Genomic DNA, 19,902 nt, shown 5'->3' with positions numbered 1-19,902 from the left:
GCCTAAGACAAGTGAATAAATGGGAACATCAGTGAAGGGAGCTAATGGGGAGGTGATAACAAGTAGTAGTGATGTGAGAAAGAGATGGAGCGAGTATTTTGAAGGTTTGTTGAATGTGTTTGATAATGGAGTCTCAGATACAGGGTGTTTTGGTCGAGGTAGTGTGCAAAGTGAGAGTGTTAGGGAGAATGATTTCGTAAACAGAGAAGAGGTAGTAATAGCTTTACGGAAGATGAAAGTCTGCAAGACAGCGGGTTTGGATGTTATTGTAGTGGAATTTATCATAAGAGCGGGTGACTGTATTTTTGACTAGTTGGTAAGGTTATTTAATGTATGTATGACTCATGGTGAGGTGCCTGAGAACTGGCGGAATGCTTGCATAGTGCCATTGTACAAAGGCAAAGGGGATAAGAATGAGTGCTCAAATTGCAGAGGTATAAGTTTGTTGACTATTCCTGGCAAATTATATGGGAGGGTATTGATTGAGAGGGTGAAGGCGTGTACAGAGCATCAGATTAGGGAAAAGCAGAGTGGTTTCAGAAGTGGTAGAGTATGTGTGGATCAGGTGTTTGCTTTGAAAAATGTATGCGAGAAATGCTTAGAAAAGCAAATGGATTTGTATGTAGCATTTACGGATCTGGAGAAGGCATATGATAGAGTTGATAGAGATTCTCTGCGGAAGGTATTAAGAATATATGGTGTGGGAGGCAAGCTGTTAGAAGCAGTGAAAAGTTTTTATCGAGGATGTAAGGCATGTGTACGTGTAGGAAGTGAGGTAAGTGATTGGTTCTCTGTGAATGTTGGTTTGCGGCAGGGGTGTGTGATGTCTCCATGGTTGTTTGATTTATTCATCGATGGGGTTGTTAGGGAGGTGAATGCAAGAGTTTTGGAAAGAGGAGCAAGTATGCATTCTGTTGTGGATGAGAGATAGCTTGGGAAGTGAGTCATTTGTGGTTCGCTGATGATACAGCACTGGTGGCTGATTCGGGTGAGAAACTGCAGAAGCTGGTGACTGAGTTTGGAGAAGTGTGTGTAAGAAGAAAGCTGAGAGTAAATGTGACTAAGAGCAAGGTTATTAGGTACAATACGGTTGAGGGACAAGTCAATTGGGAGGTAAGTTTGAATGGAGAAAAATTAGAGGAAGTGAAGTGTTTTAGATATCTGGGAGTGGATCTGGCAGCGTATGGAACCATGGAAGCAGAAGTGAATCATAAGGTGGGGGAGAGGGCGAAAGTTCTGGGAGCGTTTAAAAATGTGTGGAAGTCGAGTACGTTATCTTGGAAAGCCAAAATTGGTATGTTTGAAGGAATAGTGGTTCCAAGCATGTTGTATGGTTCCAAGGCTTGGGCTATAGATAGAGTTGTGCGGAGGAGGGTGGATGTGCTGGAAATGAGATGTTTGAGGACAGTATATGGTGTGAGGTGGTTTGATCGAGTAAGTAATGAAAACGTAAGAGAGATGTGTGGTAATAAAAAGAGTGTGGTTGAAAGAGCAGAAGAGGGTATTTTAAAATGGTTGGTCACATGGAGAGAATTAGTGAGGAAAGATTGACAAAGAGGATATATGTGTCAGAGGTGGAGGGAATGAGAAGTGGGAGACCAGGAGGTGGAAAGATGGAGTGGAAAGGATTTTGAGGGATCGCGGCCTGAACATGCAGGAGGGTGAGAGGCGTGCAAGGAATAAGGTGAATTGGAACGATGTTGTATACCGGGGTCGACGTGCTGAGAATGGATTGAACCAGGGCATGTGAAGCGCTGGGGGTAAACCATGAAAAGTTTTGTGGGGCCTGGATGTGGAAAGGGAGCTGTGGTTTCGGTGCATTATACATAACAGATAGAGACTGAGTGTGAACGAATGTGGCCTTTCTTGTCTTTTCCTAGCGCTACCTCGCGCACATTTGGGGGGAGGAGGTTTTCATTTCATGTGTGGTGGGGTAGCGACGGGAATGAATAAGGGCAGACAGTATGAATTATGTACATGTGTATATATGTATATTTCTGTGTGTGTATATATATGCATACGTTGAGATGTATAGATATGTATATGAGCTGTATCTGTATAAATATATATATGTACATGTGTATGTGGGTGGGTTGGGCCATTCTTTCGTCTGTTTCCTTGCGCTACCTCGCTAACGCAGGAGACAGCGACAAAGTATAGTGAATAAATAAATAGAATGAAAATATATTAAGACTACCTAAGGCACCGAATTAAATATTCTAACAGTTATTACTAATCTGATTTAGCCATACTTATAGTTGTGCTTAACTTCTCATCCATTTTCTTTTCGATTAAGCTCAAGGAACCTATTGTGTAAATCGTGTAAATTTCACGACACTTATACTTGGGTTGGATGTGATGATGGCTTTACAGATACCGACTTCTTGTGATGGTGACATCCTCTTCCGTACAAGCCTATACGCTTAACCCGTGTCACACTTTCGCTAAGAATACAAGATACAAAGGAATTCAAACACCAACAGAACACTAGATTGTAACGATGCTTTTTGTAATAGCAGAAGAGATCAGAAAATCATAGATTAGTGCATTGAGAACGGACAGATATACAAACGTTTCATAGTGACAGCATCCGTATACATTTCTTAAAACTAAAGAAGCACAAATAATGTCGGTCGCTGAACTGCAGTGATGTAGTCATCAATTCTAGTGTTAACATATCCTTGGCACTGCTTTCAAGAACAGCAGGTGGAAATCCGTTCCATATGTTAACAATCCTGTTGAAGAATAGATGTTAAGCCTCATTAGAGGTAATGCTCAGGAGTTTATTTATATATTCAGCACGACAAGTGAAATTAGACAGATCCATCCTGAAGTATCATGTTAGGTCGAAACGGTCGAAGTTTTAGATATAATCGTTTTATACCAGAGTTAGATCACTTCTTACCGTCGATTTTCCAAGAGGAATAGATTTAAATCGTTTGGTCGGCTTTCTTAGGAAGTGTCTTTCGTTTCGGGAATTATCTTGGTAGCTTGCCTGTGTATTCTCTCTATGCATTTTTTTCTTCTTTTTTTTCAAGTAAGGTGACAGAAAATAAATCAATATTCATGTTGAGGACGCACCAATAACTTGCAAATAGTGAAGATATTTTCCCCGAGACTTTAATTCATTAGTCCTGTCTATGAATCCAAGAATTCTGTTCGCCTTTCCTTTTACGTCCAAGTCTGTTCCCACATTACCCTTTGCAGCTTACCTTCACGTTTTCATATTACGGTTATATACATCTTTGCGGTTATGGATTTTGAAATCTATCTGCCAATACATCAATTTTCCATATACCTCTAGGGCTGCTGACTTACAATTTTTGTTATAGACTGCTTTCTTAACTTGATATCGTCTACTGATGCCAATATCTTATAACACAACACGTTATCTGTATCACAAATATACGAAGATTGATCCTTGATTTGTCTAATTATTCTTAAGCTTGACAATTATCACTTCTCTTTTTTTTTATTGTCAGTCAGCCTATTTCCCAACCATCGAAGTACAACCTAATGTATGCTATATAATTTGTCTTTTGTCAATAACATTTAATGTGAGGCTTTGATGAATTCTTTCTTAGAAATTCAATTGAATGACATCAGCTGCCTCTCTCATCACACCTACTGATCATATAAAAGAGATCAAGCAGGTTTGTTAGACAGTTTCGTCGATAACCATGCTGAGTATTGTATGCTATGACGTGTACATTCCTATCCCGTCTATCTGAAACTTGGTCCATAATCTCCATTTGACCTGGTTTACCCTGTTCACTACCTGCATTGTTACTTGACTGCATCTGAGAATTAGCCTCAAGCTGCCGTAGTCTGTTTTTTCTCTTACTTGGCTCATCCCCAACCTGCGTTAGATGACTTATCCTGTCATGTTCCCTCTCACGCCTTACTGCCTGCCTTTACCTGTAGTGTGACCTCTAGTACCTGCGAAGTGACATCAAGCGGCAGCATCCTACCCATGCCCTTACCTGCCTCGTTACCTTACGGCGCCTGCTGACCATCCTACCATATTATACCCCCACCTCCCGTCACCCAGCTATACGACCTGTGAAGTGACCTTTAGTACCTGGGAAGTGAGCAGTCGCAGTTCTATTCTCCACTAGCATCTGGTCCGTGATTTCTGGTTTACCTCTCCTGCCATGTCTCCTGTCATCTTGAACCCTTCTTTTCATTATCCTATTTCTTAAGTACCTAACCTACCCATGACCATCGAATAAGAGTCTAATATTCTTGTCTAACACCCTGACAATGTGGGGTCTTCCTATTTCATTCAAATGGAATCTATCCCTGACAGAGAAGTTCTTATGTTGATTAAAATGATCCCAAACATTTGTAAGAAAAGAAGAAAATCCTCCTCCGCACAGATAGCCTCAGGTCGACCCAGCACTTACCTGAGGAAACACGATTTGCATCTTATCGGCAGCAATCCAATAAAACATACTTCTTATGTCTCTATAAACTTACACAGCAGATCCTTATACTTCGTTAAAGTATTGTCTTCTGTTCTACCATTGTGTTAGCCTCGTCGTCCTCATCTGCACAATAAAAAGTCGTATTCGTGGGAACGGTTAAGACAATATCATCAAAGTTTTCAAAAATCTCTTCCAATGTTTCTGTCTTGGCACCGCTCTTGTTCGCTATTTATATTAACGATTTCGATATGGGAATTACCAGGCACTTAAGTAGATTTACTGATGATACGAAAATAGGGGCCGTAGTGTCTCAGATGACAATTCAGTGAATTTGCAGATGGACTAAAATAGACTATCAGAATGGGCGGATACATAAAAAATGGAATTCAACATGAATAAATGCAGAACACTTAGTGTGGGTAAAGACAGGAACACTGATTATAAACTGGATAATATTACTATTGGTAAACCAGAATGCGAGAGAGATTTAAGAGTACTGATGAGCAAAGATCTTGAGCCGCGGCAGCAATGTATCAAAGCGGTGTAATAAGGCTAATTGGATGTTAGGGTTCATTAATAGTACGGTTAGCAATAGAACTCCCAGAGTATTATTGCAACTTTATCTGGTGTTGGTGAGACCACATTTGGATTATGCCGTACAGTTTTGGGCTCCATACTATGCAGTTGATATAGATTATTTAGAGAGAGTACAAAGGCGAATGACAAAAATGATCCCTGGAATTAGAAGTCTCAGTTATGAAGAAAGGTTAAAAAGAGGAGGAGGGCTAGAGGGGTTGTGACTGAGGTTTTGAAATGGGTGAAGGGCATTAGTAAAGGTAACTTGAATAAAATTCTTAGAATGGCGCCACCGGGTAGGAGAAGAGATGATGGATCTGAAATAGAGAAAAATAGATTCAGGTCGAATGTGGGTAAATATTGATTCGGGAATCAGGTAGTAGATTTATGGGACAAGCTGTCAAGTACAGTAGTGGAAGCTTGGTTTTTAGATAGCTTTTCACGAAGGTTGGATGTGTTTATGGGTTCAGGCGGTCGGTTGTAGGGTGACAGACTCAGGACCTGCCTAGCATGGGCCAATAGGCCTCTTGCGGTGTCCTCACTTCTTATGTTCTTATGTTCGCATTCTAGTACCAGGAAAGGACAAACTTCTTCCATTTCCTTTAACACAGAACTCTTTGTCCTGATCAGTAACGAAGAAATCCCCGACCATCCAGTGCTCCAAACCTATTGTATTGAGTCGATTTCCTTTTATTAAACTTCTGCGAGCCGTCAGGTCTTCCCAGCGGGCTGGAAGGTATTCTCTTCATCTGTATGGCCACTGTCCGAGTACATAATTCTCACTAATGAATCACTTTGGTGTATATTCCACTGCCTTTCAGTAACAAAATCCACATCACTTTTCCAGATTCATCCTCATCTAACTTTTCTACTTCATTATCATTTTTCCTTTCTAGATGCACTTACTCGAGCGAATTGCAGACCAAACGAGAAAGAAATTTATCTGCTTCTAAACGAGAAAGTCTCGGATAAACTCCTCTCATATAGATAAGGCAATTAAACCATGGAGTCGGTGTTATAGCATGTAGCAGTAAAGGAACATCTGTATACTATTTAACTCTATAACACTTCCAGGTGGACTCTCTCTCCAGATGCCAAAGGACATGCTGGTGAGACCTGCATACGAGGTATCATTACTCAGTGACTCATGGACAGAGTTAGTTGCAGATGAATTTTATGTAAAATTGGAAAGACTGTGATCATGTTTCCCGATTTCATCAACAGCATGAATGAAAATTTCCGCTTTAAGTAACTTAGACATGTTTGAAGATGCTTGATCAATTTCAAATTAGATATTGAGGTAAACGATGGTCTTGTACTTGTGAGACTTACTTTCTTGTGTAAGTGTAAGTAACATCCAAGTGAGAGACTTTGTGACCACATTTCTCGTCACTAGCTTGAAGATCTTGCCCTCAGACCATACTACACACACCATGGTACTGCTGACGCCTAGTAAGCTGGCTAGGATCAGCAGCCACACCTGTTGAGGAGAGAGATCGTAAGAGATGAATGGTTCACCTGACACAACTTTTGTAACCAACTCAAAATGGGAACAACAAGTGAATGACGTCATTCTACAGGTACTTTCAATATGGTAGCAATACTGAAAACTTGCGAGACTCTCAATCAATACTATAAATAGGCTCTCATGTGTCTTTGTCTCCAGTCTGTGCACTCGGCGAGAAAAATGCCAGAGACATGGTAACTAAGCCCCAATACATGATTCATCCATTTCCTCGGTACGATAGAAGCTGCAGGCGGGTGGGATGAGGTAGATTTAAGATAATGTCTCATTAATGAGCGGGAAGGCTGTACCGGTAATATGAGGGGGTAATGAGAGGGAAAAATGACTGGACGAATGACTGAACCTTAAGACAATGCAATTCACTGCTCACAATGTCGTGGCCAGGGAAAGAGGGAGTGATAGCGATGAGGGAGGTTTCGGTAGCCAGAATGGGATGGAGTGACGGGGATAAGGGAGGGTATGGTAACCAGAGAGAGAGAGAGGGATGGTGATGGTGAGCAATGGAGGTAGGGCGAGGTGGCGGTGAGAGAGGGTGTGGTAGCCAGGGATGGAGTGAGTTGTGGCGGTGGCCAGGAATTGAGTGAGTAGTGACAGGGAGAGGCGCGCTGGCCAGGGATTAAGTGCGTATTGGTTGTAAGAGTTGTGTTGGCCATGGATGGATTGAGCAGTGGTAGGGAGAAATATAATTGCTAGGGTTTAGTGAGTCATGTCTTGGAGAGGTGCGAGAGCCAGTGATGGAGTGATTAGTACAGGGAGAGGTGCGGTGGCCATAGCAGAGTGAATAGTGGCGGTGAGAGAGGTAGTAGCGAGGATGGTGTTAATAGTGGCGGTGAGAGGTGTAATGGCCAGGGATGGAGTGAGTAGTGGCGGCGAGGGGTGGGGTAGCCAGGACGAAGTGAGTAGTGGCGGAGAGGTGTGGTGGCCAGGGAAGAAGTAAGTAGTAGTGATGAGAAGTGTTGTGGCCAGGGATGGAGTGAGTAGTGGCCGGGGGATGTGTGGTGGCCAAGGGTAGAGTGAGTTTTGCCGATGAGAGACGTGGTGGCTAGGATAGAGTGAGTAGTGGCGGGGAGAGGTGCTGGGGCCAGTGATGGAGTATGTAGTTATAGCGAGAGGTTTGGTGGCCAGGATGGAGTGAGTAGTGGCAGGGAGACGTGTGGCGGCGAGGGATGGAGTGAGTGGTAGCGGTGAGAGGTGTGGTGGCCAATGATGGAGTGAGAAGTTGCAATAAGAGGTGTGATGGCCAAGGATGGAGTAAGTAGTGGCAGTGAGAAGTGTGGTAGCGAGTGAAGGATTGAACAGTGAAGGGGAGAAGTGTGGAGTGAGTAGTGCCGTTGAGAGGTGTTGTTGCAGGGGATGAAGTGAGTCGTGGCGGGGAGAGTTTTGATGGGCAGTGACTGAGTGAGTTTTGTTGGGGAGAAATGTAGTGGGCAGGGTGGAATGAGTAGTTTTGGTGAGAGATGTAGTGGCAAGGTGAGCAGTGGCACGGTATGGAGTGAGCAGTGGCGGGGAGAGGTGTGGTAGCCAGAGAAGGACTGAGAAGTGAAGGAGAGAGATGTGGTGGCCAGGTATGGAATGAGTAGTAGAGGTGAGAGGTGTGGTAGCCAGGGATGGAGTGAGTAGTGGCAGTGAAAGGTGTGTATGCCAGGGATGGAGTGAGTAGTGGTAGGTGAGAGTTGTGATGGTCAGTGAAGGAGTGAAAAGTGGCGTTGGTCAGGGTTGGAGTGAGTAATGGTGGTGACAGGTGTGGTTGCCAGAAGTAGAGTAAGTAGTGGCAGGGATAAGTGTGTTGGCTAGGGATGTAGTGAGTAGTGTTGGTAAGAGGTGTGTTGGCCAGGATGGAGTGAGTAGTGGTGTTGAGAGGTTTGATGGCGAGGCAAAGAGTGAGTAGTTGCAGTAGAAGGTGTGATAGTCATGGATGGAGTAAGCAGTGGCGAGGAGAGTTGTGGTGGCCAGGATAGAGTGAGTAGTAGGGGTGAGAGGTGTGGTTGCAGGGGATGGAGTGAGTAGTGTCGGTAAGGGGTGTGATGGCCAGGGTGGAGTAAATAGTGAGGGTGAGAGATGTGGTGGCAAGAGAGGGAGCGAGAAGTAGTGATTACAGGTGTGTTGGTAGGGATGAAGTGAGTAGTGGCAGGGAGAGATGTGGTGGCCAGGAATGGAGTGAGTAGTGGTGGTGAAAGGTAAGATGGCCAAGATGGAGTGAGTAGTGGCGTTAAGAGGTGTGATGGCTAGTGATGGCAAGGCATGGAATGAGTTTCGCGTTGAGAGATGTTGTGGCCAGGATGGACTGAGTAATGTTAGGGAGATGAATGCAAGAGTTTTGGAGAGAGAGGCAAGTATGAAGTCTGTTGTGGATGAATGGGCTTGGGAAGTGAGTCAGTTGTTGTTCGCTGATGATACAGCGCTGGTGGCTGATTCGGGTGAGAAACTGGTGAAGTTGGTTACTGAGTTTGGTAAAATGTGTTAAAGAAGTAAGCTGAGAGTAAATGTGAATAAGAGCAAGGTTATTAGGTTCAGTGGGGTTCACGGACAAGTAGATTAGGAGGCAAGTTTCAATAGAGAGACTCTGGAGGAAGTGAAGTGTTTTAGATATCTGGGAGTGGATTTGGCAGCGGATGGAGCCATGGAAGCGGAAGTGAGTCACAGGGTGGGGTAGGGGGCCAAGGTTCTGGGAGCGTTGAAAAATATGTGGAAGGCGATGACATTATCTCGGAGAGCAAAAATGGGTATGTTTGAAGGAATAGTGGTTCCAACAATGTTACATGGTTGTGAGGCATAGGCTATAGATAGGGTTGTGCGCAGGAGGGTGGATGTGTTGGAAATGAGATGTTTCAGGACAATATGTGGTGTGAGGTCGTTTGATCGAGTAAGTAATGAAAGAGTAAGAGAAATTTGTGTTAATGTAAAAAGTGTGGTTGAGAGAGCAGAAGATGGTATATTGAAAGGGTTTGGTCCCATAGAGAGAATGAGCGAAGAAAGATTGACAGAATGTATATATGTGTAAGAGATGAAGGGAACGAGAAGTGGGAGACCAAATTGGAGGTGGAAGGATGGAGTGAAAAAGAATTTGAGCGATCGGGGCCTGAACATACAGGAAGGTGAAAGGAGTGCAAGGAATAGAGTGAATTGGAACAATGTGGTATACCGGGTTCGACGTGCTGTCAGTGAATTGAACCAGGGTATGTGAAGCTTCTGGGGTAAACTATGGAAAGTTTTGTAGAGCCTGGATGTGGAAAGGGAGCTGTGGTTTCGGTGCATTACATATGACAGCTAGAGATTGAGTGTGAACGAATATGACCTTTCTTGTCTTTTCCTGGCGCTACCTCGCGGGCACGCGGGAGGAGAGGGTTGCCATTTCATGTGTGGCGGGGTAACGGCGAAAATGGATGAGGGCAGCATTTATGAATATGTACATGTGTATATATGTATATGTATATGTACTTACACTTTGAAATGTATAGGTATGAATATGTGCGTTTGTGGGCGTTGATGTATATAGATGTGCATTTGAGGGGATTAGGCTATTCTTTCGTCTCTTTCCTTGCGCTACCTCACTAACGTGGTAGACAGCAACAAAGTGCAATAAAATACATGAATAAAACATACCTATGTATTTATATTAATTTATCGTACTTTGTCTCTGTCTCCCGCGTTAGCGAGGTAGCGCAAGGAAACAGACGAAAGAATGGCCCAACACACCCACATACACATATATACACATACACGTCCACACACGCACACATACATACCTATGCATCTCCAGGCATACATATATATACATACACAGACATATACATATATGCACAGGTACATAGATCATACTTGCTGCCTTTATTCATTCCCGTCACAACTTTCGTCCCCTATCCTATCCTGTGACTCACTACCGCTTCCACGGTTCCATCCGCTGCCAAATCCACTCCCAGATATCTAAAATGCTTCACTTCCTCAAGTTTTTCTCCATTAAAACTTACCTCCCAATTGACTTGTCCCTCAACCCTACTGTACCTAATAACCTTGCTCTTATTCACATTTACTCTCAGCTTTTTTTCTTTCACACACTTTACCAAACTCAGTCACCATATTCAGTTTCTCACCCGAATCAGCCACCAGCGCTGTATCATCAGCAAACAACAACTGACTCATATCCCAATCCTGCTCATCTGGAACAGACTACATATTTGCCCCTCTCTCTGAAACTCTTGCATTCACCTCCCTAACAACCCCATCCATAAACAAATTAAACAACCATGGAGACATCACACATTCCTGCTGCAAACCGACATTCACTGAGAACCAATCAACTTCCTCTCTTCCCACTCACACACATGCCTTACATAGTCGATAAAAAAATTTCAATGCTTCTAAAAACTTGCCGCCCACACCATACATTCTTAATACCTTCCATCTGCCTTCTGCAGATCCATAAATGCTACATACAAATCCGTTTGCTTTTTCTAAGTATTTCCCACATACATTCTTCAAAGGAAACACCTGACCCACACATCCTCTACCACTTCTGAAACAACACTGCTCTTCCCCAATCTGATGCTCTGTACATGCCTTCACCCTCTCAATCAATACCCTCTCAAATAATTTACCAGGAATACTCAACAAACTTATACCTCTGTAATTTGAGCACTCACTGTTATCCCCTTTGCCTTTGTACAATGGCACTATGCATGCATTCCGCCAATCCTCAGGCACCTCACCATGAGTCATACATACATTAAATGTCCTTACCAACCAGTCAACAACACAGTCACCCCCTCTTTTAAGAAATTCCACCGCAATACCATCCAAACCCGCTGCCTTGCTGGCTTTCAACTTCCGCAAAGCTTTTACTGCCTCCTCTCTGTTTACCAAATCATTCTCCCTAACCCTGTCACCTCGCACACCACCTCGAACAAAAAACCCTATATCTGCCACTCTATTATAATACTCACTTTATCTCCTTATAACATCACCACTACTCGTTATCACTTCTCCATTAGCCCCCTTCACCAATGTTCCCATTTGTTCACATATCAAACGCACTTTATTTACTTCCTCCCAAAACGTCTTCGTACTCTCCCTAAAATTCAATGATACTCTCTCTCTCTCTCTCTCTCTCTCTCTCTCTCTCTCTCTCTCTCTCTCTCTCTCTCTCTCTCTCTCTCTCTCTCTCTCTCTCTCTCTCTGTATATATATATATATATATATATATATATATATATATATATATATATATATATATATATATATATATATATATATATATATATATATATATATACATATATATTCATACTATTTGCCATTTCCCGCGTTAACGAGGTAGCGTTAAGAGCAGAGGACTGGGCCTTTGAGGGAATATCCTCATCTGGCCCCTTCTCTGTTCCTTCTTTGAGAAAAGAAAAGGAAAAAAAACAAGAGGGGAGGATTTCCAGCCCCCCACTCCCTTCCCTTTAAGTCGCCTTCTACGACACGGAGGGAATACGTGGGAAGTATTCTTTCTCCCCTATCCCCAGGAATATATATATATATATGTATATATATATATATATATATATATATATATATATATATATATATATATATATATATATATATATATATATATTCTTTTTTTTCTTTTCCATTATACTTTGTTGCTGTCTCCCGCGTCAGCGATGTAGCGCAAGGAAACAGACGAAAGAATGGACCAACCCACCCACAAACACATGTATGTACATACACGTCTACACACGCACATATGCATACCTATACATTTCAACGTATACATATAAATACACACATATGTACATAATTCATGCTTGCTGCCTTTATTCATTTACGTCGCCATCCCTCCACACATGAAATGACAACCCCCCCCTCACCACGCATGCGCGCGAGGTAGCGATAGGAAAAGACAACAAACGCCACATTCGGTCACACGCAGTCACTAGCTGTCATGTATAATACACCGAAACCACAGCTCCCTTTCCACACCCAGGCCTCACAAAACTTTCCATGGTTTACCCCAGTTCAATCCACTGACAGCACGTCGACACTAGTATACCACATCGTTCTAAGTCACTCTATTCCTTGCACGCCTTTAACTCTCCTGCATGTTCAGGCCCCGATCGCTCAAAATATTTTTCACTCCATCCTTCCAACTCCAATTCGGTCTTTCACTTCTCGTTCCCTCGACCTCAGACACAAATATCCTCTTCGTCAATCTTCCCTCACTCATTCTGTCCATGTTACCAAACCATTTCAAAACACCCTCTTCTCTCTCAACCACACTCTTTATACTACCACACATCTCTTTTACCCTTTCATTACTCACTCGATCAAACCACCTCACGCCACATATTGTCCTCAAACATCTCATTTCCAACACATCCACCCTCCTGCGCACAACTCAATCCATAGCACACGCCTCGCAACCATATAACATTCATGGAACCACTACTCCTTCAAACATACCCATTTTTGCTTTCCGAGATAAATTTCTCGCCTTCCACACATTTTTGAACGCTCCCAGAACTTTTGCCCCCTCCCCCACCCTGTGACTCACTTCCGCTTCCATGGTTCCATCCGCTACCAAATCCACTCCCAGACATCTAAAACACTTCACCTCCTCCAGTTTTTCTCCATTCAAACTTACCTCCCAGTTGACTTGTCCCTCAACCCTACTGTACCTAATAACCTTGCTCTTATTCACATTTACTCTCAGCTTTCTTCTATCAAACACTTTACCAAACTCAGTCACCAGCTTCTGCAGTTTTTCACACGAATCAGCCACAAGCGCTGTATCATCAGCGAACAGCAATTGACTCACTTCCCAAGCCCTCTCATCCACAACAGACTACATACTTGCCCCTCTCTCCAAAACTCTTGCATGTACCTCCCTAACAGCCCCATCCATAGACAAATTAAACAACCATGGTGACATCACGCACCCCTGCTGCAAACCGACATTCACTGAGAACCAATCACTTTCCGCCCTTCCTACTCGTACACATGCCTTAAATCCTCGATAAAACTTTCACTGCTAATAGCAACTTACCTTCCACAGAGCAACTCTATCAACTCTACCATAAGCCTTTTCCAGATCCATAAATGCTACATACAAATCCATTTGCTTTTCTAAGTATTTCTCACATACATTCTTCATAGCAAACACCTGATCCACACATCTTCTACCACTTCTGAAACCACACTGCTCTTCCCCAGTCTGATGCCCTGTACATGCCTTCACCCTCTCTATTAATACCCTCCCATATAATTTCCCAGGAATACTCAACAATCTTACACATCTGTAATTGGAGTACTCACCTTTATTCCCTTTGCCTTTGTACAATCACAATATGCATGCATTCCGCCAATCCTCAGGGACCTCACCATGAGTCATACATACACTAGATATCCTTACCAACCAGTCAACAATACATTCACCCCCCTTTTTTAATAAATTCCACTGCAATACCATACAAACCCTTTGCCTTGCCAGAATTCATCTTCTGCAAAGGTTTTACTACCTCTTCTCTGTTTACCAAATCATACTCCCTAGCCCTCTCACTTCACATACCACCTCGACCAAAACACCCTATATCTGCCACTCTGTCATCTAACACATTCAACAGACCTTCAGAATACTCACTCTATCTCCTTTTAACATCACCATTACTGGTTATCACTTCCCCATTAGCCCCCTTCGCCGATGTTCCCATTTGATCTCTTGTCTTACGCACTTTATTTACCTCCTTCCGAAACATCTTTTTATCCTCCCTAACATTTAATGATACTCTCTTACCCCAACTTTCGTTTGCCCTCTTTTTCACCTCTTGCACCTTTCTCTTGACCTCGTGCTTCTTTCTTTTATACATCTCCCACTCATTTGCATTATTTTCCTGCAAAACTCGCCCAAATGACTCTCTCTTCTCTTTCATTAATAATCTTACTTCTTCATCTCACCACTCACTACCCTTTCTAATCTGCCCACCTCCCACGCCGCTCATACCACAAGCATCTTTTGCGCAAGCCATCACTGCTTCCCTAAATACATTCCATTCCTTCCCCACTCCCCTTACGTCCTTGGCTCTCACCTTTTGCCATTCTGCACTCAGTCTCTCTTGGTACTTCCTCACACAAGTCTCCTTCCCAAGCTCACTTACTTTCACCACTCTCTTCACCTCAACATTCTCTCTTCTTTTCTGAAAACCTCTACAAATCTTTACCTTCGCCTCCACAAGATAATGATCAGGCATCCTTCCAGCTGCACCTATCAGCATATTAACATCCAAAAGTCTCTCTTTCGCGCGCCTATAAATTAACACATAATCCAATAACGCTCTCTGGCGAAGTGAGAGATAGGGAGAATGATTTGGTAAACTATGTAGTGAAAGCTTTGCGGGAGATGAAACCCGGAAAGGCGGCTGATTTGGATGGTATTGCAGTGGAATTTTATTAAAACGTGGGTGACTGTGTCGTTGATTGGTTGGTGAGGATATTCAGTGTATGTATGGCTCATAGTGAAGTGCTTAAGGATTGGCGGAATACAGGCATAGTGCCATTGTACAAAGGCAATGGGGATATAGGTGAGTGTTCAGATTACAGAGGTATAAGTTTGTTGAGTATTCCAGGGAAACTTTATAGAAGTGTATTGACTGAAAGGGTGAAGGCATGTATAGATTGGGGAAGAGAAGTGTCGTTTCAGAAGTGGTAGAGGATGTGTGGATCAAGTTTTTCCTTCGAAGAATGTATGTGAGAAATATTCAGAAGAACAAATGGATTTGTATGTAGCATTTATGGATCTAGGGAAGGCATATCATAAAGTTTGTAGAGATGCTCTGTGGAAGGGGTTAAGAGTATATTGTTTGGAGGGCAAGTTGCTGGAAGCAGTAAAAAGTTTTTATCGGGGATGTATGGCATATGTACTATTAGGAACAGAGGAAAGTGATTGGCCCCAAGTGAATGTCGTTTTGCGGCAGGGGTGCGTGATGTCTCCATGGCTGTTGAATTTGTTTATGGATGGGGGTTGTTAATGAGGTGAATGCAAGAGTTTTGGAGAGAGGGACAAGTATGCAGTCTGTTGTGGATGAGAGGGCTTGGGAAGTGAGTCACTTGTTGCTCGCTATTGATACAGCGCTGGTGGCTGAATCGGATGAGAAACTGCAGAAGCTACTGACTTCGTTTGGCAAAGGGTTTGAAAGAAGAAAGCTGAGAGTAAATGTGAATAAGAGCAAGATTATTAGGTACAGTAGGGTAGGGACACGTGCTGGATTGGAAGCAAGTTTAAATGGAGAAAGACTGGAGGAAATGAAGTGTTTTAGATATCTGGGAGTGGATTTGGCAGCGGATGGAACCATGGAAGCGGAGGTGAGTCACAGCCTGGGGGAGGGCGCGAAAATTCTGGGAGCGTTGAAAAATGTGTGGAAGGCGAGAACATTATCTCGGAAAGCAAAAATGGGTATTTTGAAGGAATGGTGGCTCCAACAACGTTATATGGTTGCGAGGCGTGGGCTATACATAGGGTTGTGCGAAGGAGGGTGGATGTGTTGGAAATGAGATGTTTGAGGACAAATGTTTGTGAGGTGGTTTGATCGAGTAAGTAATGAGCGGGTAAGAGAGATGTGTTTTGATAAAAAGAGTGTGGTTGAGAGAGCAGAAGAGGGTGCTTTGAAATGGTTTGGTCACATGGAGAGAATGAGTTAGGAAAGATAGACGAAGAGGATGTATGTATCATAGGTGGAGGGAACGAGAAGTGGTACACCAAATCGGAGGTGAAAGGATGAAGTGAAAATGATTTTGGCCGATCGGGGCCTGAACATGAAGAGAATGAAAGGTGTGCAAGGAATAGAGTGAATTGGAACGATGTGGTATGCCGGGGTCGACGTGCTGTCATTGGAATGAACCAAGGCATGTGAAGCGTCTTTGGTAAACCATGGAAAGTTTTGTGGGCATGGATGTGGAAAGGGAGCTGAGCTTTCGGTGCATTATACATGACAGCTAGAGACTGAGTGTGAACGAATGTGGCCTTTGTTGTCTTTTCCTAACGCTACCTCGCGCGCGTGTTGTCATTTCATGTGTGGCGGGGTAATGCTCAAGGGAGTTAAGTCAGGGGTTGTTGACAGGACAAGAACAAGTCTCAGAAGTAGTAGAGGATGTGTGGATCAGGTGTTTTCCTTGAAGAATGTATGTGAAAATTATTTAGAACAACAAATGTATTTGTATGTAGCATTTATGAATCTGCAAAAGGCATATGATAGAGTTGATAGAGATGCTCTGTGGAAGGTATTAAGAATATATGGTGTGGGAGGCAAGTTGCTAGAAGCAGTGAAAAGTTTCTATCGAGGATGTAAGGCATGTGTACGAGTGCGAAGAGAGGAAAGTGATTGTTTCTCAGTGAATGTCGGGTTACGGCAGGGGTGCGTGATGTCTCCATGGTTCTTGAATTTGTTTATAGATGGGGTTGTAAGGGAGGTAAATGCAAGAGTTTTGGAGAGAGGATCAAGTGTGCAGTCTGTTCTGGATGAGAGAGCTTGAGAAGTTAGTCAGTCGTTGTTCGTTGATGATGCAGCGCTGGTAGTTGATTCAGATGAGAAACTGCAGAAACTGGTGACTGAGTTTGGCAAAGTGTTTGAAAGAAGAAAGCTGAGAGTAAATGTGAATAAGAGCATGGTTATTAGGTACAGTAGGTTTGAGGGACACGTCAACTGGGAGGTAAGTTTGAATGAAGAAAAACTGGAGGAAGTGAAATGTTTTAGATATCTGGGAGTGGATATGGTAGCGAATGGAACCATGGAAGCGGAAGTGAGTCACAGGGTGGAGGAAGGAGCGAAATTTTTGGGAGCGTTGAAAAATGTATGGATGGCAAGAACATTATCTCGGAAAGCAAAAATGGGTATGTTTGAAGGAATAGTGGTACCAACAAAGTTATATGGTTGCGAGGTGTGGGCTATAGTTGTTCGGAGGAAGATGGACGTGCTGGAAATGAGATGTTTGAGGACAATATGTGGCGTGAGGTGATTTGATCGAGTAACTAATGAAAGGGTAAGAGAGATATGTGGTAATAAAAGGAGTGTGGTTGAGAGAGCAGAACACAGTGTTTTGAAATGGTTTGGTCACATGGAGAAAATGAGTGAGGAAAGATTGACGAAGAGGATATATGTGTCTGAGGTCGAGGAACGAGAAGTGAGAGACCAAATTGGAGGTGGAAGGATGGAGTGAAAAAGATTTTGAGCGATCGGGGCCTGAACATGCAGGAGGGTGAAAGACGTGTAAGGAATAGAGTGAATTGGAACGGTGTGGTATACCGGGGTCGACGTGCTGTCAATGGATTGAACTAGGGCATGTGAAGCGTCTTGGGTAAACCATGGAAAGTTTTGTGGGGCCTGGATCTGGAATGGGTTCTGCGGTTTTAGTGCATTATGCATGACGGCTAGAGACTGAGTTTGAACGAATGTGGCCTTTGTTTTCTTTTCCTAGCGCTACATTGCACACGTCCGGGGAAGGGGGCTGTTATTTCATGTGTGGCGGGGTGGCGACGGGAATGAATTAAGGCAGCAGGTATATATATATTCCTATTTGTCCATGGGGAAAATGAAACATGATAAGTTCCCAAGTGTACTTTCGTGTAATAATGATATCATCAGGGGAAACACAACAGAGAAATAAACGTCAGTTGACTAGGAAGCCATTTGGTAAACATGTTTATTGTTGATAGAATTTGTAAAATGATAAGTTTATGAACGTTCGTTGAATATTTTGGAGAATCACATGTTTACCAAATAGCTTCCTAGCTTCGTCCATTCGATGTATATCAACTGACTTTTATTTCTCTCTTATGTCTCTCCTGATGATGTGATTATTATAGGAAAGTGCATTTGGGAACTTAGAGTGTTTCATTTTCCCCGTGGACTCATAGGAATATCTTAATCGCGCAAATTTGTGATCCTTTCTAATATATATATATATATATATATATATATATATATATATATATATATATATATATATATATATATATATATATATATATATATATATTGCTTTGTCGCAGTCTCCCACGTTAGCGAGGTAGCATAAGGAAGCTGACGATAGAAATGGCCAAACCCACCCAAATACACATGTATATACATACACGTCCACACACGCAAATATACATACCTATACATCTCAATGTATACATATTTATACACACATAGACATATACATATATGTATATACATGTACATAATTCATACTATCTCCCTTTATTCATTCCAATCGCCACCCCGGCACAAATGATATAACAACCCCCTCCCCCTCATGTTTACGAGGTAGCACTAGGAAAAGACAACAAAGGCCACATTCGTTCACACTCAGTCTCTAGCTGTCATGTAATAATGCACCGAAACCACAGCTCCCTTTCCACATCCAGGCCCCAAAAAACTTTCCATGGTTTACCCCAGACGCTTCACATGCCCTGGTTCAATCCAGTGACAGCACGTCGACCCCGATATACCACATCGTTCCAATTCACTCTGTTCCTTGCACTCCTTTCATCCTCCTGCATGTTCAGACCTGATGACTCAAAAACTTTTTCACTTCATCTTTCCACCTCCAATTTGGTGTACCACTTCTCGTTCCCTCTACCTCTGACACATATATCCTCTTGGTCAATCTTTCTTCACTCATTCTCTTCATGTGATTAACCATATCAAAACCCCCTTTTCTGCTCTCTCATCCACACTCTTTTTATTACCACACATCTCTCTTACCCTATTATCACTTACTCGATCAAACCATCTCACACCATATATTGTCCTCAAACATCTCATTTCCAGCACATCCACCCTCTTCCGCCCAACTCTATCCATAGCCCACGCCTCGCAACTTTATAACATTATTGGAACCACTATTCCTTCAAACATACCCATTTTTGCTTTCCGAGATAATGTTCTCGACTTCCACACAGTCTTCAACGCTCCAAGAACTTTCGCCCCCTCCCCCACCCTATGATTCACTTCCGCTTCCATGGTTCCATCCGCTGCGCCAAATCCATTCCCAGGTATCTAAGACACTTCACTTCCTCCAGTTTTTCTCCTTTCAAACTTACCTTACATTGACTTGTCCCTCAACCCTACTGTACCTAACAACCTTGCTCTTATTCGCATTCACTCTCAGCTTTTTTTCTTTCACACACTTCACCAAACTCCGTCACCAGCTTCTGCAGTTTCTCACACGAGTCATCCACCAGCGCTGTATCATCAGCGAACAACAACTGACTCACCTCCCGAGCTCTCTCATCCACAACAGACTGCATACTTGCCCCCCTTTCCAAAACTCTTGCATTCAACTCCCTAACAACCCCATCCATAAACAAATTCAACAACCATGGAGACATCACACACCCCTGCCGCAAACCTATAT

General features: G+C 43.0%; 1 protein-coding gene across 1 annotated transcript in view; it reads right to left on the bottom strand.

Annotated features, from left to right (window-relative positions):
* Positions 1 to 19,902, bottom strand: part of LOC139765787 (glutamate receptor ionotropic, kainate glr-3-like) — an 84,343-nt gene that overhangs the window by 55,122 nt on the left and 9,319 nt on the right. Inside the window, exon 3 of the mRNA XM_071693581.1 lies at positions 6,336 to 6,483. Within this exon, the coding sequence (XP_071549682.1) occupies positions 6,336 to 6,483 (148 nt within the window). The remainder of the gene's footprint in view (positions 1 to 6,335; positions 6,484 to 19,902) is intronic.

The sequence above is a fragment of the Panulirus ornatus genome, chromosome 56, assembly GCF_036320965.1.
Source record: "Panulirus ornatus isolate Po-2019 chromosome 56, ASM3632096v1, whole genome shotgun sequence".
Classification (NCBI taxonomy): Eukaryota; Metazoa; Arthropoda; class Malacostraca; order Decapoda; family Palinuridae; genus Panulirus; species Panulirus ornatus.
The sequence above is the reverse complement of the archived record's forward strand: the minus strand, read 5'-3'. Positions and strand labels throughout refer to the sequence as shown.